Below are 24,340 nucleotides of genomic sequence, written 5' to 3' on the forward strand. Positions count from 1 at the left end.
ATCTTAAGCCCGTTTAAGATTCTCTCTCTCTCCCTCTGCCCCTTTCCCCTGCTAACGCTCTCTCAAAAATAAAAAAAATTTAAAAATTAAAAAAAAAGAAAGCACCTGGATATATTGTTAAAATGCTTCTTCAAAAGCTTGGACTCAGGCTTCAGTGTCTTAATATCTAACAAGCTTCTAGGTGATGCCAACACTAGTGATCCACAGAAAACACTTGGAGCAGCAAGGTTCTAGCCTTCATAAAAGTTTCTGATTAGGAAGAAAAAATAAAAAGGAAAGAGGATAAAGCTAAAGACTATGTTCTTCGAAGTGCCGTCCATCTATAATGGGCTCATATTATATAACCTTGGTACTTTGCACCCCTAACCACACGCATGCATGTACACACACACACACACACACACACACACACACACACACACACACCTAGAAGTACCTAAATAATCCCAATCAAGTTTGAGGTGGGAGGAGAAGGTAGTTGGGATGTAAGAGAATAAGCAGCCTAGTGTGCTTTTAAGGATATTTTTTATCATAATCCCCCTAAAAGCTTTTTGAAAAAGTATATTTTCCCTAAAATATTTTTTCCTTCTTTATTTTTTATTTTTATATTTGAAATGCACCTTCTTAATCTTAGAACATTTTTTAATTTTTATTTATTTATTTTTTAATTTACATCCAAGTTAGTTAGCATATAGTGCAACAATGATTTCAGGAGTAGATTCCTTAATGCCCCTTACCCATTTAGCCCATCCCCCCTCCCACAACCCCTCCAGTAACCCTCTGTTTGTTCTCCATATTTAAGAGTTTCTTATGTTTTGTCCCCTTCCCTGTTTTTATATTCTTTTTGCTTCCCTTCCCTTATGTTCATCTGTTTTGTATCTTAAAGTAAAATTTTTATTATAAATTTAAATAGCAGGAAAGGATGTTGCTTATGGATGTTGCAAGTATCTATATTTCAAAATAAAGCTATTTTATTACTCAATGGAAATGTAGATTCTACAGTGATTTGAAACATCATCTTCCATTTAAAACATTAATAAACTCCTCACTAACAGAAATTTCATGTTGTTTCTTTTTCTCGTTCAACTTCCTTTCTAATTTCACTTTTCTATAGACTCTTATCCTAATCTAATAGGCTTTCATGTTGAAAGTCTTATAGGGCTCCTGGGTGGCTCAGTCAGTTAAGCGTCTGACTTCAGCTCAGGTCATGATCTCACAGTTTGTGGTTTTGAGCCCCGTGTCAGGCTCTGTGCTGACAGTTCAGAGCCTGGAGCCTGCTTCAGATTCTCTGTCTCCCTCTCTCTATGCCTCTCCCCTGCTCAGACTCTGTCTCTCTCTCTCTCTCTCTCTCTCTCTCTCTCTCTCTCTCTCAAAAATAAGTAAATGTTAAAGAAATTTTTTAAAAAAGTCTTTTATTGGCAATATTATTGTGCTTCTTCACATCAAATATACATCCTATGACCATATACGTAAACTAATTTGTTTTGGGGTTTTTGTTTCTTGTCACCTAAAAAGCAAACTTCATTGGAAATATATCTCTTACTGAGATGGATGGGGGAGGATATTTTATGGTGCCATGATTAAAGAAATTGTTTAAAGGATTACTTTTGAATTTGGCAATGTACAATATTTAGATTAGGAATAAGTAAGAGGTAAGTCTTTCTTGTTAAAGTGGGAGGAAATTTGGAAAGAGGAGTATGAATAGAGACTCTTGACATATTACCAAGTGAAAGAACCCAGTCTGGGGGCACCTGGGTGGCTCAGTCGGTTAAGTGTCCAACTCTTGATTTTGACTCAGGTCATAATCTCGCAGTTTGTGAGTTTGAGCCCCACATTGGGCTTGCACTGACAGTGCGGAGCCTGCTTGGGATTCTCCTTCTCTCCCTCTCTCTCTGCCCTTATCCCTCTCATGCTCTCTCTCTCTCTTAAGTTAAATAAATAAACTTAAAAAATTTTTTAAAAACATTGAAAAAAAAGAAAGAATCCAATCTGAAAAGGCTACATACTGTATGATTTTAACTATATGACATTCTGGAAAAGGCAAAACTGTGGAGGCAGTAAAAAGATCAGTGGCTGCCAGGGATTACTGGGGAGGGAGGAATGAATAGGAAGAGCAGAGGATTTTTAGGGCAATGAAACTACTTTGTCTAATACTATAATGGTGGATACATGTCATTATACATTTGTCAGAATCCCTAGAATGTAAACCACCAAGAGTGAATTCTAATGTAAACTATGGACTCTGGGTGATTATGATGTGGGTCAGTGTAGGTTCATCAACTACAACAAATGTAGCATTCTGGTAGAGGATGTTGATAGTGGGGGAGGCTGTGTGTATGTAGGGGCAGAGGGTATATGGGAACTCTATACTTACTCCTCAGTTTTGTTGTATACCTAAAAGTTCTCTAAAAAATAAAGTCTAATAAAAAAGAGACTGCTGGTGACTCAGATGATTTTAGGAAAAAGTACATGGAAGTTGAAGATTTCTACATACCCATAAAACTAACCATGCTTGTCTGCTCTTTAGAAAGTCTTTATATACCGTCAGGTATATCTGAAACCTACTTTGGAGACCTTTGGTCTAAGGTTATGGGAGAGCTAATAGACAAGAAAAATGTAGGAAAGATGGGTTATTCATTGAAAAAAATGGTCTGGGGAAAAGCAGGGTAGACATATAAAAAAAAAAATAAGGGTGGATCTCTACCTTCCCCAAAATTAAATTCTGAATGTATCAAAAATTTTTTTAAAGCCCTATAAATGCAGTAGTATAAACATGATCTGGAGAGTAGTAGATGTGATTAGTGAGGCAGGCAATGAAACATACAGCTGGTTTATATAATGATGAGAGAGCTCATCAGCACTGTCAATGGTGTGTTAATACCTGACTTGTGAAATAATAAGAATAATAGTTAACTTTTATTGAGCACTTAAAATGTTCTGGGCAATATTCTAAACTCTTTACATGTATTAATGCATTTGATCTTCACAACAAGCCAGTGTTGAGGGTATTATTATTACCTCCATTTTCCAGATGAGCCAGTTGAGCCACAGAATATTGAAGTCACATGATGCTTGGGATGGAAGCCAAGATTTATTAATTCAGACAGCCTGCCTCTACACCCAGGGGCTCAATCACCATACTCTGCTATGAAGCAATGCTTATTTCTATGTGTTTGTAAAAAATGTTAGATTTACAGATTAATGAGTATTAAATTTTGACAAGTTGTATCTACAGTGATAGGTTTAAACAATTTGTACATTTACTTTCCTATAGAAAAAGTTTATTTTTCTTAATGTTTATTTTTCAGAGAGAGAGGGGCAGAGAGTGAGCAGGGGAGGGGCAGAGAGAGAGGGAGACACCGAATCTGAGCTGTCAGCACAGAGCCTGATGTGGGGCTTGAACCCATGAACCGCAAGATCATGACCTGAGCTGAAGTCAGACGCTTAACCAACTGAGCCACCCAGGCACCCCTAGAAAAACTTTAAAGAAAGACTGCTTTTCATTAATAGTTCAGTGAAAAAGCAGAATTACTTTATCCCTTCTACCTTTCACTGACTGAAGAGTATAATTTTCACATCTTTGCAGGCTTACTTCACAATTTAATTCATGGTATTTAAAAAAAATCATAGTGTGTACATAGTTTTAGAAACACACTGTTATCATGCATGAGTTATTTTACAAACATGATTATCAATAGTTTATCATTGAATTATGGGCAAACAGTTGTCCTTTAAATCAATTTTCTGCTTGTGTTGAAGTTGAAAGCAAATGTTGTCACATTAGTTTCTTGGCAGAGTGAGTCTGCAAACTTATTAGAAAGGTATGAGTACCAAACAGTTCTAGCTTTATAATACTGTCATGAAATGATTATTGTGATATTACAAAAGATACAAAATAATGGATTGTCAAGTGCTTGATGACAAAAATACTCAATGCTCTTTAGTATTAAATAATCTTTAAGATGAGATCAATTTTTGTTCAAAATTAGATGAAAATTGTGAAGCTATTTTCTTATGGTGATGGGGATGTAGAAAAATTCATTTTTAAGCCTGTACAATGGAGGTTTTTTGTTTTTGTTTTTTGTTTTTGCTTTTGCTCTTTAAGTTTTTATCTTAATTTCAGTTAATTAACATATGGTATTATATTAGTTTCAGGTGTACAATATAGTGATTCAACACTTCCATGTGTCACCCTGTGCTCATCACAAGTGCCCTCCTCAATCCCCAGCACCTATTTAACTCATCTCCCCTCTGGTAACCATCAGTTTGTTAAGTATCTGTTTCTTGGTTTGTCTCTCTGTCTCTCTCTCCCTCTCTCTCTCTCTTTTCCTCTTTGTTCATTTGTTTTGTTTCTTAAATTCCACATATGAGTGAAATTGCATGGTATTTGTCTTTCTCTGATGGACTTATTTTACTTAACATAATACACTCTAGTTCCTTCCATGCTGTTGCAAATGGTGATTTCATTTTTGATGGCCAAATAATATTCCAGTGTGTATATATACCTCCTCTTTATCCATTCATCAGTCGCTGGACACTTGGGCTGCTTCCATATCTTGGCTCTTGTAAATAATACTGCCATAAACATAGGGGTGTATGTATCCCTTTGAGTTAGTGTTTTTGTATTTTGGGGGTAAATACCCAGCAGTAATTACTGTGATTACTAGATCATAGGGCAGTTCTAGTTTTAACTTTTTGAGGAACCTCCAAACTGTTTTTTTTCCAGAGTGGCTGCATCAGTTTGCATTCCCACCAACAGTGTAAGAGGGCTCTCCTTTCACCACTTTCTCACCAACACCGGTTGTATCCTGTGTTGTTGATTTTAGCCACAATGGAGTTTTATTTATTCTAATCTGAAAGGGAATATAAACATTGCGTATGGTCACACTGTGTGTGAAGTACTGTCCTTAGCAGCCTACCTGGGAGGTCTTATTAATACAACAGTCTTTCTCTGATACTCTTTCTTACTTGGAAATGATATGGGCTTAATCAGAGAAGTTGAAGAACTATGTGTAGTACGCAGGGGCAAAATAACCTCTTGGCAGCTTGTAGACTTTCTTATGGGTGGGGTCAATTTTACTTAAAAGGGAGTTTGATAAACTGGTAGAAGCTAGCTTAGGTTGGTGCTCAGGCTTCCTGCATAACAAAGAAAGCAAAGGAAAGAAAATAATAATTTGGTTGGGAAGACACTGTTAAAAGGGAAGAACACCAAACTTGTGCAAATAGCCAACCAGGGCCTTTGGGAGCCACAGAGCTGTCTAATGGATATTTGTTTGCTCTGTGGTCTAAATTCTCCCTTTAGTCTCCCTTCCATAAATTCTCTGTTTTTCAGTCATGCTTTGTGGAGTGATTTTTCTCTTTTAGAGGAACCCATGTTGTGCTGAGTCCTGCTTATGATTTGCATATAGTGAAAAAGTGATTGCTTTTGGGAGCAGCTGATATGTAGGTTACACATGAACAACTCTGCTTACTTGAAGGAAGTATGTCATGGCTGGGGGTGAACAGTGAGCAGTGGCTAACTAACTTCTTCTGTTAATGTGTCCTAGGCCCTTCCGGGAACAAACTGCTTTCCTTAAAGAAGGCGCTCTGGATTCCAAGCCTACCCTGTCGTTGTGGCAGCTGGGAGCAATTCACACAGATACTCTCACTCTTCCACCACCCCTGGTTTTGGCAGGAAAAATCATAAGTCATTTGAATTTTGGAACTAGAAGGGACATGGAGATAATTATGTTCAATTCCCTAATTTAGGGAACAGAAGTATAGAGAAATTAAAGACACGCCTAATGTTATGGCTCATGCTAGCAGGGGATGGTGAGAATCCAGGCTTCTTAAGTTTCCAACCAGTGTTCTTTCCACGACACCAGAAAATCTGAAGAAATCTGGAGAAGAAGGAGGAAAAATCATACTGGCAAATATAGCTAATGCATCAGCGAAATGCTGAAACTGATATATGGCTGTTTTCCTCTTGCAATAGACTTTTGAGTTTTCATCTGAAAAAATACACAAGATAGAAGAAAACACGAAGAGACAAAAATGTAGGTAGCAGGTGCTAAGTTTTGTGCATTGAGTTGTGTGTTCATCTTTTCTCATAGGTGAGAAATGGTTCAACCACCAGCCGGGTGGGTGGAGAAAGGAAATTCTTGGTGGCATAAGTTTCAATCATAGCCCACCATCTCAGCCATAGAACACATGAAGAGGTCGTGATTATGAAGGGCCACACAGAAGAACCAGGTGTGCAATAGACTACAAGGAATATGCATTTTCTTCAGATGTCACAAAGCTTCGTATTCATTACTGAGTAGTCACTATAATAGCATCACTTATTTCAACCAACAGTATCCACGATAAAGAAAAAAAAAACACACACACCTCATGACAGTAGCAATATTCTAATACCACTAATTCAAAAACACCCTGTACATTCTCTTTTGGCAGTGTTTTTCAGGTCACAGAAAATGGTGGGACAATCTCTTCATTGCTGAATTTATAATCTATACTTTTTGGATTCTTGACAAATGTTTTGAAGGTTACTGTATCTATGGTGCTGTTCATCTTGGTGTTTAAATGCTCATATCCATTAAGCCAAAAGAAAACACACATGAGCCGTAAAAAGAGACTTTGCCTCTCCCAAGCCAGCAGCCTCTAGTCTGAGGTAATAATTTCAGTGGGAAGGATGAGAAGTTTCCTTAGACGGATTCCAGTGGCTTCCAGACAGCTGATAAAAAACCAGAGGGAGGGTTGGGGGGGCAGTCATTGTTGGCTGCTTTATGGTGGGGATTACAAAAGGAATATCCAGATTTACTCTCTGTTGGAGGCCTTAGAATCTCTCAGTCTCTTTCACTAAGAATTTCTGTTTAGGTTCTAACCAGTATTTATGACAATGGGCCTTCTAATATGACATATTGTAGAGGCAATAATACCAAACCTATAGCTTAGCCACTATGGAGTTGTTCTCACTAAATAAGAAGATCCCAGGGAGAAGTAATTTTCTCATATATTAAATAGCATTGTGGCTTTCTGCATTAAGCATACTTACACGCTATGGGAAATAGTTCTTTGGGAGGATATAGTATGCCTTCCTATAACCGGCAGCCAAAGTAGATTATTTTAACGATTTAGACCTTATGGTAAAGCTCCTATTTTACTCAAAATAAAAGGTATCTACAAGAGTAGTATATGCATACAATAAAATATGTATTAGTCAGGGGTCTCCAGAGAAACAAAACCTATAAGGAGATTAGATAGATAGATAGGGAGGGAGGGAAATCTGCTTTACTTAGCCTACTGGTTGAGTGTTAATTTCATCCAGAAAAACACTCACAGATACACCCATAATAATGTTTGACCAAATGTCTAGATACCCTGTGGTCCAATAAAATTGACAAATGAAATTAACCACTACAGAATACTATCCAGCTTACAAAGGAAGAAAATTCTGACACATGCTTTGATAGGGATGAAATTTGAGGACATTATCATAAGTGAAATAAGCTAGGCAGGAAAGGACAAATACTGTATGATTGCACTTATACAAGATACCTAGAGGGGCGCCTGGGTGGCTCAGTTGGCTAAGCGTCCGACTTCAGCTCAGGTCACGATCTCGCGGTGCGTGAGTTCGAGCCCCGCGTCGGGCTCTGGGCTGATGGCTCAGAGCCTGGAGCCTGCTTCGATTCTGTGTCTCCCGCTCTCTCTACCCCTCCCCCGTTCATGCTCTGTCTCTCTCTGTCTCAAAAATAAATAAACGTTAGAAAAAAAAAAAGATACCTAGAGTAGTCAAATTCATAGAGACAGAAAGAACGGGTGGTTGCCTGGGGTGGAAGGACAGGCGGTAAATGGGAAGTTATTATTGAATGAGTACAGACTTTCAGTTTTGCAAGATGAAAAAGTCCTGGAGATGGCTGGTGGTGATGGTTGCACAACATTATGAATGTGCTTGATAACACTGATCTGTACACTTAAAAATGTGTAAGATGATAAATTTTATCTTAAGTGTGTTTTACCAGAATTAAAAATAAAAAGAGAAGGAGGATTCTGGGAAGATGATGGGTTAGCAAGCACTAGGAATCTGTCTCCTCACTTAGACAACAATTGCACTGGTGGCATGATCTGTCCGATACAACTAATTTAGAACTTTGGAGTCTATAGCAGGCTTGCAATTCCAGAAGTTTGGACCTAAATATTCGTATCAGGGATTACAGGCTCTAACTAACAGTGATTGTGAGCTCTGGGTAACATCAACTCTGTTGTAATTCCATGTTCCCTTTTACTCCTCTAGCCCAGGGGGCTATAATCTTGTGGTATTTTACCTTCTCCTTTTTGCTTCTTATATTCATTCAACAACTGTGTAACCAATTCCCAGTATTAAATTTCCCTGTGTTGGTTACCTACGGTGGTTTTGTTTTCTTTTTGGGAAACTGATAATACTTTTCTTCAATTAGATTAGGTCAATTTAGGTCATATGCCCCCTCCTGGACCAAAAAAAAAAAAAAAAAAGAAAAAAAAAAAAGAAAAGAATCATTGTATTCCCTAAATGACTTTTAGATGACTGGGACCCACATCCCCAAAACAGTTTCCTCTAAGTCATATGAGATACACAGAAAAGAGGTGGATACCTGAATAAAGTCAGGACACTATTAATGAGGAAGACAGAGGGATGAGGTGCTTGGTTTGGTTAGGCAACCAAAGGTATTCAAGTTTACCCAGCTAGCAAGAGATAAAGCCAAGATACATGTCCAAGTCCAAAGGACTCAAGACTCTTACATCACTACAATACAGTGTAGGGTAGAGTGTATAGGGCTGGGACTAGGACCCAAAGCTGTTCGTTACCAGTTTGCCTATGTATGTCTTTTTTTTTTTTTTGGTGGCATTTTTTATTTATTATTTATTATCATTATTTTTAAATTTATATCCAAGTTACTTAGCATATAGTGCAACAATGATTTCAGGAGTAGATTCCTTAATGCCCCATATCCAATTAGCCCATCCCCCCTCCCACAACCCCTCCAGTACCCTCTGTTTGTTCTCCATATTTAAGAGTCTCTTATGTTTTGTACTCTCCCTGTTTTTATATTCTTTTTGCTTCTCTTCCCTTCCCTTATGTTCATCTGTTTTGTCTCTTAAAGTCCTCATATGAGTGAAATCATATGATATTTGTCTTTCTCTGACTAATTTCGCTTAGCGTAATACCCTCTGGTTCCAACCACATAGTTGCAAATGGCAAGATTTCATTTTTTTTGATTGCCGAGTAATATCCATTGTATATATACTATATATATATATATATAGTATATATACACACACAATGTATATATATATATACAATATATATGTGTATATATCTATATATACATATATTTGTATATATATACATTGTGTATATACATTGTGTAATATATATATTGTGTATATATACAATATATATGTGTATATATATACATGTATACACATATATATTGTATGTATATACAGTATATATATAGTATATATATACATTGTGTGTGTATATATATATATATATATATATATATATACATACATACATACATATACCGTATACACACACACACACACACACACACACACACACACACACACACACACCCGCACATCTTCCTTATCCATTCATCCATCAATGGACATTTGGGCTTTTTCCATACTTTGGCTATTGTTGATAGTGCTGCTATAAATATTGGGGTGCATGTGTCCCTTCGAAACAGCATACCTGTATCCCTTGGATAAATACCTAATAGTGCAATTGCTGGGTCATAGGGTAGTTCTATTTTTAATTTTTTGAGGAACCTCCATACTGGTTTCCAGAGTGGCTACACCAGTTTGCATTCCCACCAGCAGTGAAAAGAGATCCTCTTTGTTCACATCCTCGCCAACATCTGTTGTTGCCTGAGTTGTTAACGTTAGCCATTCTGACAGGTGTGAGGTGGTATCTAGTTGTGGTTTTGATTTGTATTTCCCTGATGATGACTGATATTGAGCATTTTTTCATGTGTCAGTTGGCCATCTGGATGTCTTCTTTGGAGAAGTGTCTATTCATGTCTTTTGCCCATTTCTTCACTGGATTATTTTTTTGGGAGTGTTGAATTTGATAAGTTCTTTGTAGAGTTTGGATACTAACCCTTTATCTGATATGTCGTTTGCAAATATCTTCTCCCATTCTGTTGGTTTCCTTTTAGTTTTGCTGATTGTTTCCTTCGCTGTGCAGAAGCTTTTTATTTTGATGAGGTCCCAATAGTTCATTTTTGCTTTCGTTTCCCTTGCCTCCAGAGATGTGTTGAGTAAGAAGTTGCTGCAGCCATTGCCTGTGTATATCTTGAGGGCAGCGTGGACGCCTAGATCTGGGAATGCGGGCCCTAGTTGTTGGGGTCACCAGATCTTATAAGCTGGCATTTTAGTAAAGGAGTATGGATTACAGAAAAATTCTACTTTTCTCCAATTTCTTTTTCCCTTGTGGCAGTTCAGTTTTAGTCCTATGTATGTGCATGTACATCTGCAAGCCCGTGGCTGTGATTATTATCAGCTCATATAGAAGTCTGCAGACCTTCCATTAGAGATGACAGTTTCACTGCTGCCATTATTGAAGTTGTGCTGAACAAAAGATATATTGCTCTATAATGCTCAGATTTTTTATTTTGCTACATGACATAGTATTGATCAAGTCTAAAGGCACCCACAGTCACATCGACTTTTTCTAGTGTTCCTGCTAACTTACTGGAAAGAGTCTAAATTAAAGAAACAGTGGTTGGCTGTTAGCACAATCTGTCACTTAATTTTTTTTTCAATATTGCACAGACTTGGGTATATTCTGTTATGTTTTAAAACATTATAAACCAAGGACAGGGTCTAGGTTTTTTTTTTTTTTTTTTGTAGAATTATTCTTAGTGGTGAATTCTGGATTTCAAAGGCTACCCACATAATATGATCTCCCACATACCCCTCAAATAAGTTTCTTCCTTAGATTTCCCTCCCGCACTCCTTTCCTTCCTTCCCACTGGAATTCCTAAATGGTTATGTGAGATTTAAGCAGTTTACCATTTACACTTTACTTATTTCTTGAACAGGATCTCATTTTGTAAGTATTGCAAAACTGCGTAAGTCATCCTTTTGGGATGGAGTAGGAAAAGAGGTGAGGGTGTGGAGAGCAAGTCCTATTGTCAGGGTGTTACAATAACTGTTGGTTAACTTAAGAGGACTCCTTGAGGTAGAACAACTCACTTTTCTCCTCTTCTGCAGCAGTAAACATTCCTATAGATGTTCTAATTCTAACCTAGAGGGTTTGTAAGGGTTGTGAAGAGTGTAAATAAGGGGCAATTCCAAAGAAGCCCAGCTTGTATTATGTAGAAATCAACATGGTGGTACATTTGTATATGGGGAAGAAGCAGGGGATATGGGGTGTCAGAGGGACATGTATAGTATGGCTGGGGTATTTTGGGGCCTTTAAGAGTTGCCAGGATCACTGGGGTGATAAAGGTCCTGACTAGCTAGGACAGAGCTTCTTAGGGCCTGGAAACTTCCATAGAATATGGATCTCATCCTCAGCACATGCATCAGTGCTTTACAGGAGATCCCATCTAAGCAGAGACCATCTATCTACCTGTAACCCAGTTTTTAAGGTCCTAGCCACCTAGAAAGGTGTGCAGTGACTTAAGAACCCAATGTTAATAATCATGGCCCACAGCATATTTTGAGGTCAGAGCTTGGTGCAAAATATTTCTTCCATTTCTTTTGGGTGCCTTTCAGGACAAATTAAGTTAGCCTTAGAAAGATACCTGGAGAGGCACCTGGGTAGCTCAGTTGGTTGAGCGTCTAACTCTTGATTTTGTGAACATTATCTTGTTTAGTCTGTGTTCAGATTACCATGTTTGTCTCATGCATATTTTCTTTCTTTCTTTCTTTCTTTCTTTCTTTCTTTCTTTCTTTCTTTCTTTCTTTCTTTCTTTCAAGCAACTCTTAAAAAAGAAATAAGGCAACTCTTGATTTTGGCTCAGTTCCTGATCTCACAGTTCATGAGACTGAGCCCCATGTTGGGCTCTGCCCCGACAGCATGGAGCCTGCTTGGGATTCTCTCTCTCTCCCTCTCTCTCTGCATTCCCCCGCCCCTCAAAAATAAATAAATAAACTTAAAAAAAAATAAAGGTGCCTGGAAGTCTCTTTTTCTTATTCTCCCACTTTTATCCTTCCCCTGTCTTGGGGAAGCTGCTTCAATCCTGCACTTACTCCCAACAGGTAAGTCCTGGGAGGTTTCACCCTGAGGTGGTGACAGTAGAACTTTACAGCCCTTCCGTGGTGTTTTCTTAAGTCTTTAGAGTCTTTTTTTTTTTTTTTAAGTTTATTTATTTATTTTGAGAAGCGGGGAGGGGCAGAGAGAGAGAGAATCCCAAGCAGCCTCCATGCTGCCAGCTCAGAGCCCGACTTGGGGTTCAAACCCACAAACCATGAAATCATGACCTGAGCTGAAACCAAGAGTCTGATGCTTAACAGACTGAGTCACCCAGGTGCCCGGGTCTTTATAGTCTTTAGAGAAGCACACTTATTTATAAGACAAACTCTTCTATTGCTACCCTTAATCACTTCTCATAAATAGCTTTGATGCTTGTTATGATAAAAGATCCCTCCCTATCAGAGGTGAGGGTGAGGAGGAACAGAGCAGGCAAAGGGAGAGAGAACCCTATTCTAATATACACCATAGCTGTCCATAAGCCAGGACCTGGAACAGCCCTGGGTCAATATCCATTTGTTCTGAGACTTGTAAGGAGTGGACTGAGGAGTTGAATGATACATAAAGTCTGACTGTGAGTAGTGCCATGTTATGTGGAAGCATATGTAGGGTCAACTTTGTGGACAGTTGTATGGGATTGTAATGACGTAGCCTCCATCTACTTTACCAGTTTGTATACAAGGGCTTTCTTTTTAGGTGCCAGAACCAGACAAATGCGTATCTATAGTAAGTGTCCTTTCTGCCCTTTAAATTCTTAGGTTTTCTTTCCATATATTTCCATTAATATGCACACTTAGGTAGAGAAAGATTGTGTCTTATTTCTATGGAGTCATTTATATAATAGAAACTAAATTCAGACCATCTTATGAGGTATATAAATATGACCAGAGGCTTAAAAGTACTGGAAACATGTAATAAATGTAGTAAGTTATTTTTTGTTGTAGCAACATTATTTCAAATATAGATCCTACTGAGAGTGACTATGAGGATATATTAGTTAATATTTATAAATCTATTTAAGCTGCTCAGATAAATGGAAAATCTAAATAGTTATGGTCAGGAAGGCTGAAATGGGTTTGAACGTGGTGACCTAAAACTTTCATCCCTTGGCTTCTTTCCTCAACATCTCCAGGCAAACACTGGCTCATTTGAAGCTTTTACCTTCAAGCTTTCAGAGAAAGGAGCTGAGATGTAAGTAAACAAAACGTATGTATTTCTTGAAATGTGTTTTATTTAAGTTTGACACTCAAAAGAAAAAAAAGTGTGATCATTAATTTGATGGTGATACACAAGAAAAGGGTACTTTCTTCTGGGAGACAGGATACCATGGGGGTTGAGAGTGAAGGTTCTGGAGCCAAACTCCCTTGGTTCACATCCCAGTTTTGCCACTTGTTAGCTGTGTGGCTTTAAGGAGGTCATGTAACCTCTCTGTGTTTCAATTTCCATCCTTTGATAGCTTGGCTATCTGGATGGCAATGTGCCAAATGGCATATTTCAAACACTTTATTGATTTTAAGCATATAACATATGTAAAGTGTGTAAGTAATGCTTTCCCAGTCAGTATTCCCATCTGCAAGCTGCCATTAAACACTACTCCTCGCTACAATAAGGAGATCTACTGGAAAACCAGTGGCAGCTCACAGAATGGAAGAGAGGCAGGAGAGTCAAGTTTGGGAAAAGGGCAGAGTAAAGGACATCACGGAGGCGGGCAATGAGAGCCACACCCAGGTCACTCCCAGGACTGGTCTGGGTCTTGGAGTTTCTCTGCCACTGGGATGCATCTAACCTCCAAACATTTCCTCCTGTTCTGACTGCTCCCAAACTTCAGAGTTGTGGCATTGAGGATATTTGGCTGAGTTTCTGGCATGGCTCTTTCTGCCCTTCTTCCTGCATTGTATCAGGAGTGAGTAAAAGATATATCTGACCCTCCTGGTTTCCATAATGGGAGGTGGCAGTGGAAAGCAGTCACTGGATTCTGTCCTCCTATCAAGATTAGGTAAAATGGAGTATTCTACCAGTAAGAACATGTGGTGCTTCACAAATCTTACAAATCTCTGCTTTCAGGTAAGACTTTAAATTCTCCTCAGTAGCTCCATGAGCCATAGCGTGGTGGTAATTGTTTAACAACTGGCTCTCTGGCCCTGATTTGTAACATCTGTACATTTCCAAGGGCAAACACTCCCACTGTGGCCAATTTCAGGCTACCCACACGACATCTGAACACAACTGAAAAGAGATTTTCAGGGCACCTGGGTGGCTCAGTCAGTTGAGCGACTGACTTTGGCTCAGGTCATGATCTCAGTCTGTGAGTTTGAGTCCCACTTGGGGCTCTGTGCTGACAGCTGGGAGCCTGGAGCTTGCTTCGGATTCTGTGTCTCCGCGTCTCTCTCTCTGCCCCTCCCCTGCTCACACTCTCTCTCTCAAAAATAAAATAAAAACATAAAAAAAAATTTTAAAAAGATGTACAGTAATATACTATTATATAATATTTCAGCCATACAGCTACAACAGATGTAAATAACCTCAAGTGCATAGAAAATAGTGAAATGTAGTAAAATAATTCAGAAGTAATTAGTTTTTATTTATGAGTATTTATTTATGAGTATTCATTACCTTTGTTGTTAACATAATTTATAAGTTTATATGATTTTTTTGCTCTTTATTTTGTATTTATTTTGAGAGAGAGAGGGAGGGAGAGAGAGAATTCCAAGCAGGCTCTGCACTGTCTGTGCAGTGCCCAATTCTGGGCTTGAATCCACAGAGCGTGAGATCATGACCTGAGCTGAAATCAAGAGCTGGATGCTCTTGGACTGAGCCAACCAGGCACCCCTATATGATTTAATTTTTAACAATAGCTGTATTTTAACAAATGGCTTGCAAAATTTTTCCAAATAATTTATAAGCCAGCACACCACTGCCTATGAGATGGATTAATAATCAAGAGAGAGATTTCTTATATAGTACAATGCTTGGTGAGATGCCTAGGAGCTAGAAATTTTGCACAGTATATTTTTATACACTGGGAATCCTCAGCAACAGATTAATAATAGTATCTGACATTTATCTAGCAAAACACATTCTTATTCAACATCCTAATTTATTTTTTATCCTTACAACAAATCCAGGGAAAAGGTAAGCAAGGTATATTATAGGTGAGGGGACTGAGTCAGAGAACTGAAGTAACCTCTGACAGGTGGAGTAGAAACTAGATTTGGGTCCTCGAGACTACCAGTTCACAGCTTTTTCCATACCATCCTGTTTCTTTGAACCCTTGCCATCCCTGGAGTAGCCATTTATTACAGGCAGACTATTAAATAATCTGGAATGTGTATGTCAAGACTTATTCCCTGAATTCAGCCCAGGGGGCTCTCCTGTATCTTCACAAATAAAAAATGAAATAAGTCGGAGGCCCATAAAATGGACAATGACAACATGCTGCATTACCAGCTTTGATGGCAAGACTCCAAGATGGCCCCCGATGATCCTTACCCCTGATGTTCATGTCCTTGGACTCCTTCACTGTAAGCCTCACCTGTGTGACTAACAGGACATTACAGAAGTGTTGATATATGACTTCTTAAGCTAGCCACAAAGAGCTAGCCTTGTTCTCTTGGGCCACTTGCTATGGGAGAAGCCAGCTCAGTGTTATAAGGACACACAAGCAGGCCTGTGGAGAAGTCCACATGGGAAAGAGCTGAGGCCTCTCACCAACAGCCAGCACTGTTCTGGTGATAAAAGTGAGCTACCTTGGAAGTGGATCCTCCAGTTCCGGACAAGCCTTCAGGTGACTGTGGCCTTGCCTGACATCTGACCCTAACCTCGTAAGAAACTCCAGGCCAGGATCACCAAGCTAAGTGCTACCAAACTCTTAGCTCACAGAAACTATGAGAGAGAACCAATGTTTCTGTTGTCTTAAGGCATTGAGTTTTGGGGCAATTTGTTACACAGCTCTGGATAAACTGGATTTCTTTAAAAGCTACACCATATAGACTATGGGTGATCTTAACCAAATACAGATAGGTGTTAGGGACTTAAATGAACATTTCAAGTAATTGTTTATTGTATTGTTTCTGCTTTCCACCAAGGAAATTCAATTTCAAGTCAACATTCTGTGAAGCTTTGTACAATATAGCTTTTGAAATGCGTTTTGTTGTTAATGCTTTTCTTTCCTTTTTTTTTTTTTTTTTTTTAAGAGTTTCAGGCTTTACCTACTGAGCCAGCCAGTTACTCCTTTTTTTTAATGTTTATAATGTTTGTTTATTTTTGGGAGAGGGTGGGGCGGGGGGGGGGGGGGAGAGAGTTGGGGGTTAGAGAGAGAGGGAGAGGCAGAATCCCAAGCAGGCTCCAGGCTCTGAGCTGTCAGCACAGAGCCCAGCGCAGAGCTTGAACTCGGGAACCATGAGATTATGACCTAAACGGAAGTCGGAGGCTTAACTGACTGAGCCACCCAGCCAGGTGCCCCTGTTATTAATGCTTTTGTAAGTGGCCTGTTGTTGTCCATAGAAAAGAGCACTCTGGACTGAGTACGTGTGGGACTCTGAAGAGCAAGGCAGGTTGAACTGGAATTCACGCAGGCACCATGAAGTCATCTCACAGAAGGAAGTCATCTAATAGCCCTTTAGACCCCACCTTCACTGCTACCTTTAATTCTTTTGGGTTTCTGGGCCATGGCATGTTTTCCCTCTGGGAAAACCAGGACAGGGGGAAATATCCAGAAATCAATTAATTAGGAAGGGAGGGGACTAGGGACCCATTGGTTGATGGGGCTGGAAATCTTAAAATCATTTGCAAAACACCAGCCCCAACACCCTTTGGGAGACTGAGCCGTGACCTCTTCTCCTGGCGTCCCCGCCCGCTAAATTCGCTCCTAGAAAAATCCGCTCACGTCCCCAAGAGCGCAGGAGAGGATCTCAGTGAGGCGGGAGGCTCTCGTGCCTGCTGGGAGAGGCGGAGCTGGGATTAACCAGCTCCTTGGCGCTTTTCCTCCGAACTGGGGGAGGCCGAGCACGGACCGAGAAGTAGGCGCCCAACGCCGGGCGCCCGTAAGGGGGCGGAGGAGACTCGGAGGTGGGAGAGCGGGTGGCAAGCCTGGTCCGCCAGCTGCTATCCGCGCCTAGCGCGCACAACCACCGAGCGCCGGCGCCTCCAGCATGGAGTGGGAGCTCAACTTTCTGCTCTACCTGGCGCTCTTTTTCTTCCTGCTCTTCTTACTTTTCCTCTTGCTCTTCGTGGTCATCAAGCAGCTGAAGAACTCTGTGGCCAGCACGGCTGGGGCGCTCCAGCCTGGGCGTCTCTCACTGCACCGGGAGCCTTGGGGCTTCTCCCGAGAGCAAGCGGTGTGACCCGTAAGGCGCGGGCACTAGCGGGAGGGCACGGAGCTGCGCGGGCGCCAGGCTGGGTCTTAGCCTCGACTCTCTGTCCGCGTGGCCACCCAGGTTCCAGTGCTAGGCTCCGTGGTAGCGCTGGCAGGTTCGTTCGGAGGTGGAAGGGGCCTGCGGAGGGGCGAGTTTCTCGGCCCCTCGGGGAGGCTCTGGGCTTGAAGCACGCTCTGTTGCCAGGCACGGTGGGTGTATGGGGTGTGGGCTAGCGCTGTGCTCTTAGGAATGGACCCTCAGCTTTTCCGGGGTGGGGAGAGAGGGAGAAAGAGAGACGTTCAGCCTTTGGAGCCGGAATGGCTTTGGGCACCTGCAAGCTCTTCTTCCCAGTCCCACTGCATTTTAGCTTGTTCCCAAAGGATGGCAAGCTAAATCATTCGGATAATTCAGCCCAACCTTCCATACCAAATTTGATTCCAAAAATCGAATGTCAACCTAAATGTCCAAATTATTTAGAGTACGGGCTTTGGGACAGGGAGCAGGAGGAAACCAGTGTGCACTTGAAGTATGCCGAATACTGCTTTAAATATCTTTGCCCTTTGGTAGAGGCTAAATGGGGTTCGTCTGGCAGCGGCCTATCTTCCCCTAAATCCTTGCTCCTCTCCTAGCCACCGACCCGGTTGATGGCTACAGAGTTGCCACACCGGGTGGGTTTAGAATCTGGAACAGCGGGACGGCGAGACTTAGAAGTCATTTGAGAGGTGCCTTGGGGTTGCTCTGGAGGGCCGGTGAAAAGAGGTACTGTTTACACGTTTTAGGGCAATAGGAAAAAGAGGACCGGAGGAGCAAGGATGTCTTTTCAGAATACGTGACTAGACCATTTGCGAGAAGATTGACCGGCAGCAATAAACTTCTCATTAATGTGCCCTAAGCACTCTCCAGGCAATGTCAGTTTGGGGAAATAAGAGTTTCATCTTCCAGATGCTTTTTGCTCGATATTTGCTGTCTCGAGTTCTGGAGTCAAGCTGCTGCCCTGGGTTGGTGCCTTGAAGGCGGCAGCTGCAGCTCCGGTTGGTAATGGGAAACCCTTCACAGAGGGGACCTGAACAACCCGAGATGGACGTCTTCTGCCAATGGTAAGAGGGCACTGCCCCGGATGACACTTTGTCCCTGGTTACAGCTAAACTTCTGAAGACCCAGGGCCTGAAAAAGTGAGAGGTTAAGATGGAGGAAATGGGAGCAATGAAAGAACTCTGTCCCACTTAGAACTGATGAACTTCTATTAGAACTGAGGAGCCAAACTGATTCCTAGCTCAGGGCAAGAATCAGTGTCTATGTAGAGGAGCGTAGAAATTAGAATGGGATGTGAGGAGTGTTTGCAATTTTAATAAGCATTCTACTCTTTTGGAAAACAGTGCAGGGGGTCTAGGAGTTGAAACATGTAATGCAGGTATCTTTTGTCTTCATAAGGGAAGATTTGGGTCAGTCACATTAAGGTGGGATAAGTTGTCCATGTCATGACTGAATTTTGAAAATATTTATTAATTTGAGGTAAAATGACCGTGTAGAGAGGATAAAAACAACAAGATACTAAGTTTTGCCTAAGTTGATAATATGAAAGTAAAGCAGAAGACAATTACTTTGTTAATTCAAGGTAAGGAAAAATAGTCTCATGTAGGTAAACATAATTATGGGGAAAATTTTTTTTATTTGGCTGAGACATTCAGATACTTTCCCATATTTCTATTTCACTTTGCTTGAACAGACCTGTTGTTAATGAAGTATAGGTGTGTGTATGTATGTGTATATATATGCATATATTTCTCTCTATGTATAAATATATATAATTCTGTCTGTCTATCCATCCTTCTCTTTATCAGAGCTATAGTATGACTTCATTTGAATTTCCAGTTTGAATCCCAGAATCAACTGCAGTGACTCTATCTTGTATTTTAAACAATAGGTCTCTAATTGGTTGACACCTCCATAGTGGCATTTAACTATAGGGTTATATGGTTAATATGGACACTGAAGATGAGTGCAGGAGTAGTTAATTAGCAATTATACTTGTTTATAAGGATGGAAAACAATCACTTCGTACTTTAGTAATAACTGGAATGAAAATTATTTTAACCACCTCCTTGACTTCTTGATTTTGTAATCCTTTAATCTTCCTAGCAGTGCCACTGGTGTCCAGAGGTGTAAACGAGCCCTGACTCTTCTAGAGAGGAGACTCTGGAGAACTGAGGGTGAGTAGTGTGCTGCCATCCCAGGATTAATCTGCGTTGTGGTTCTACTGACTTTGTTTGGAAGGACGTGAAAGGACATGAAAGGAATGGTTACTTTTCTATCTTGTGCCCAGTGCCATTTTATACCCTCCTTGTAATCTATTAATTACTAAGTTGCCATTTTAATAGGCAAAAAAAAAAAGAACAAAAACCAAAAAACTATTTATTCCTGTTACTCCATCACTGCCTGCCTGGAATGTGGCCCTAAACTCTGGGAATTAAGCTTCTTCACATTTGCTCCCAGAACTTGCAGCTGTTGTTCTCCTGCCTCACCCCTGCTTGGTTAGGCACTCTGCTTTTGAAACTTTGACACCTGTACTTGAACTGCCTTTTTCTATTCATTTATTCAATCATCATTTTTCCAAAACTCAACAAAGACTGACCTCCCAAATTAGAACTACTTCTGAACTCACTTTTTTTTTCTATCTGTATGTATTCTTGATCTAATGCTCTAACACCCACAATGCTCTAGTTTCCCAGTTTGTACATGCTGGCTGCTCCATCCGCTGACCACATTCCGATCCTATCACTATCCCAAACTGATTTTCAAAGATGCTATGCATGTGGGTTAAACATTAAAACATTTGAAAAATAAGGAACATTTAAAATAACGGCTCATTATTCAAATGTAACTTGATTATAGAAGATTCTTATGTTCTATTTCAAATAGAAGGTATTTAGTGACTCTTCAGCCATGTTAGAAGCTGAGTTGAATTTCTTACATTATAAGGAAGTGAGCCATAATTCAGTTATTATGAAATGTTAGTATTTTATGTCAGGTGTTCTTATTTCATTGTTGTGTCTAAATTTCAGTTGTTTAAAATGACTTCGAATTTTATTAGGGTAAATAATCTTGATTGTTTCACTGATTTCCAAACCTGTCAATGCAGTGAATCAGCAGTTCCACTTGGAAAGATAACCATTTTAAGTTGAATGAGAATGACATCACACTCACACCTGCAAAATCTAAAATGTCTAATAAAGTAGACTCCTATATCTGAACTTAAATTTTAGGGCACAGCTGTACATGCAGGACTGATGCCATCTGGTGCAGTTCCACAGAATAAGAGAGAAAATTTACCCAGAGTGTGCCATGCACTGGCTTTTCTGGGAATGACAGGTTGCCAGGATTTGTTTTTGGTTCACTTGCAGGGGTGGAAACTTGGAACTAGGTGAGTTGTTTTACATGCAACATCCCCATTTATAGCTTGACATTTCATATTTCCAATTTTGTTTACAGTTTCAAAATAAGTGCAAAAGAGCTAATTTTTTTTAATGGCCCCAAATTTAAACATTGTATATAGTTAACCATTTAGGATAGTGGTAAATATTTACTTCTTCTAACTCATACCTGCTAATCTAGGGACGTTTAGAATACTAATGGTGCTAGTGCAATACATAGAAAGTATTTACAGAGTACTATACTTTGGTTTTAATTTTTATAACTACTCTGGGGCAGGTGTACTTATTATAGCTAAAACCACAATTAAAATTCTGGGATCATTAGGAAATCACTGTCAGGTGTCTGTGTCACTTACAAGTGACAAATTGTGTCACTTACTCAATTTTTAACTAAAAATGGAGTTGCAGATCCTTGCAGTTGATTTTTGTTATTTGTTTGTTTTTTGTTTGTTTTCGTTTTGTTTTGTTTTGAATCAGTGAAATGAATTATCAACTCTACATTTCTTACTTTGTCCACACAAAATAAAGTTACATATTAAATAATAATCTGGTTAATTATCTGAGTAGTTAGCATTTTACCACATAAGAATTTGGGTGATCAGAAGGGCTGACCTATGTTTAGAACAGTAGTTAGAATATAATAGGCATTCAGAAAAAACCTCCTGATGAATTCAGCTAAAAATCCTCTTGTTTTCCTTAGCAGCTATTTTATGTAATAAGCCTAATAATTTTCTTCCACTGTTGTGCTGTGTAGATGTGGATGGGTTGAAGTTAAAATTAAAAAAAAAAAATTAGTGTTTATTTATTTCTGAGAGAGACAGAGCTAGAGCACAAGTGGGCAAGCGGCAGAAAGAGAGAGAATTGAAAGCAGGCTCCGTGCCGTCAGTGCAACACACAATGCAGGGTTGGAACCAATGAACCGTGAGATCATGACCTGAGCCAAAGTCGGATACTCAACCCACTGAGCCACCCAAGTGCCCCTGAAGTTAAAATTTTTATACTTAACTTGATTTTTCTTATGACTCTCTGAAGTTACTTGAACTTTATTGAATATATAAATGGATTCTTCTGGCAAGTTTTTTTTTTTTTTTTAATTAAAAAAAAGGGAAGGGGCAAAGAGAGAGAGGGAGACATAGAATCTGAAGCAGGCTCCAGGCTCTGAGCTGTCAGCACAGAGCCTGATGCGGGGCTCGAACTCACAAACCCAGATCATGACCCGAGCCGAAGTCGGATGTTTAACCGACTGAGCCACCAAAGCACCCCTTGGTTTTTTTGTTTTTGTTTTTTTGTTTTTTACATTAAGATGGAAATCTTGCTTTCCTATTGGGAACCAAGATGGATTGCTCTCTCGGTAATACAGTAGGAAGTTATTGGACTTAAGGGTAGCTTAAACAAAGTAGGGATTTTGTTTCGTTCTCATGTGACAAGGAGGTCGGGGGTAAACTATTGCTGGTATTGGTTCAGCAGCTCACAGATGTCAGGGCCAAGGTGGCCCCTGAGGTTCCCTTGGCTTTTCCCATAGGTCCCAAGATGGTTGCTGCAGCCCCCCCCCAAGAAGATGAAGGAAGCTGAAAGAGGAAATGAGGCACACCATTTTGAGTCGGCTTCCTTTTAAAGAGCTTTCTCAGCAGCCCAGCAACTTTTACTTACATCTCATTGGCCAGACTGTGTTATATCTGCAAGGTTGCATGAGAAATGTAGTTTTTGTAGCTGGACATAAAACAGCCTTCAACAAAAAAGTCTGAGGAAATCTAAGGAAAACGATGATTGTGGATTTTTGGAGAACAGAGTAGCAGTCTGTGCTCTGGCTACAAAATACGGTTGTAAAGGAGCATAACGTTTGAAACAGATCAAAACTGCAACTCCTTCACAACTAACAACACTCCAGGCAACACTGCTCTGCTCAGACAGTAAGCAGAGTGAAGACGTGCTAGGTTTTTTCATGAAACACCTGCCAGGACTGGCTTTCACAATCAACCATTGGCTTGCCCCACATCAGGATTTTCTAGAGGAGGACCCTGGGAACCTGTACGCTTCCTCCGTGGACATAATCTATGGAGGTTTGGAATGGGATAAAGAATATTCTACCTTGCTGCTTTCCCATCTGCTTCACGTCTAATTTTCCTTACAGATTTTTGGTGGAGTCTAGTTTTTGTTTGATCCCCTAAAAGGATCATCCCTTTCATATATAGGAGAAGGTAATCTATGTAAAGAAAGGCTACTTTACTCCCTTCTGTGACTCCACCACCAACCTAGGAATATCCTGGGAGAAGACTTGCTTCTCAAAGCTGCTTCCGTAATCAGCCTACATCCTGCCTAAGCAAAGGGAGAAGAAACACTTCCCACATCCAAGGCTGTCCAAAAGAACTTTCTGTGGTGACAGAAATGTTCTATATTTGCACTGTCCATTATGGTAGCCATTAGCCATGTGTAACTAGTGAACACTCGAAATGTGGCTAGTGTGACTGAGGAAGTAAATTTTAATTTTATTTAATTTTAAATAATTAAAATGTAAATAGCCATATGTGACTAGTGGCTATTGTATTGTACAGCTCCAGTATTCAACCTTCTTTTTCTTGTGTTTCACCAACCACCTGGGAGGGGTTTGGGCCAGTCATGTGTTTGGTGTTTCATGGTCTTCACTGTTCCACCTTGCCATTGAACTTGTCTCCCAGAGAAAAGGAAAAATGGTATCTTGGAACTAAATTCAAGATGTTAACTTGATATCTGCACATTGCACATATTTCTGTATAAATGCAGTGATCTCTTGAGAATAGGTCCTGTGATTGATTTTTGTGATAATTGGTGATGGAAAAATGGTGGTGATGGTCCATTTAGCATTCCTGGTGAACATTATGTGTTCCTAGTGAGGGTGAGTCAGCGGGAATTATTTTGTTCTGTTATGCTTAATTCTGTTTTACTTTATTTTTGTAGTATCGTGGCTGCTAAATGATTATTCCATGTATGTTTTTCAAACTACTTAGTGGTTTATATCTTTAAAAATATAAAAGGCTGTGAAATAAAAAAAATAATTATATGTAACTCAGCTTTTTGTGTGTGTGAATTATTATTACGCATAATTTTTAAAGAGTTAATTAGGGTGAGATTAATGGATAGAAGGAAGTATTTATTTTTATATCAGATTTCCTTTTTAGTGGGCATGTCTGTATGCCAATTAATGTTGTCCTTTTGAAATATTAAATAATATTTTCATTGTATTTGGAGTTTGGATAAAATACAAGGGTGGTGATGGTATTGGGGTAATTTTTTCCTCAAGTATCTGGTTCTTCTATACTGAGAATCACTTAGATTTCGTTTCTCTATTG

The 24,340-nt window shown here is 39.8% G+C and overlaps 1 protein-coding gene across 1 annotated transcript; it reads left to right on the forward strand.

Moving 5' to 3' along the window:
• The first annotated feature begins 16,559 nt into the window (after window positions 1–16,559).
• On the forward strand, window positions 16,560–24,060 carry SMIM43 (small integral membrane protein 43). Its single transcript, XM_086704301.1, has 3 exons — window positions 16,560–18,680; window positions 19,723–19,793; window positions 22,537–24,060. Exon 1 carries the CDS (start codon window positions 17,380–17,382, stop codon window positions 17,569–17,571), a length of 192 nt encoding a protein of 63 aa, XP_086560427.1. The 5' UTR covers window positions 16,560–17,379; the 3' UTR covers window positions 17,572–18,680; window positions 19,723–19,793; window positions 22,537–24,060.
• Window positions 24,061–24,340: the final 280 nt, after the last annotated feature.

Source organism: Puma concolor, chromosome B1, assembly GCF_028749965.1.
Source record: "Puma concolor isolate L17-30 chromosome B1, mPumCon1.1.hap2, whole genome shotgun sequence".
Lineage (NCBI taxonomy): Eukaryota > Metazoa > Chordata > Mammalia > Carnivora > Felidae > Puma > Puma concolor.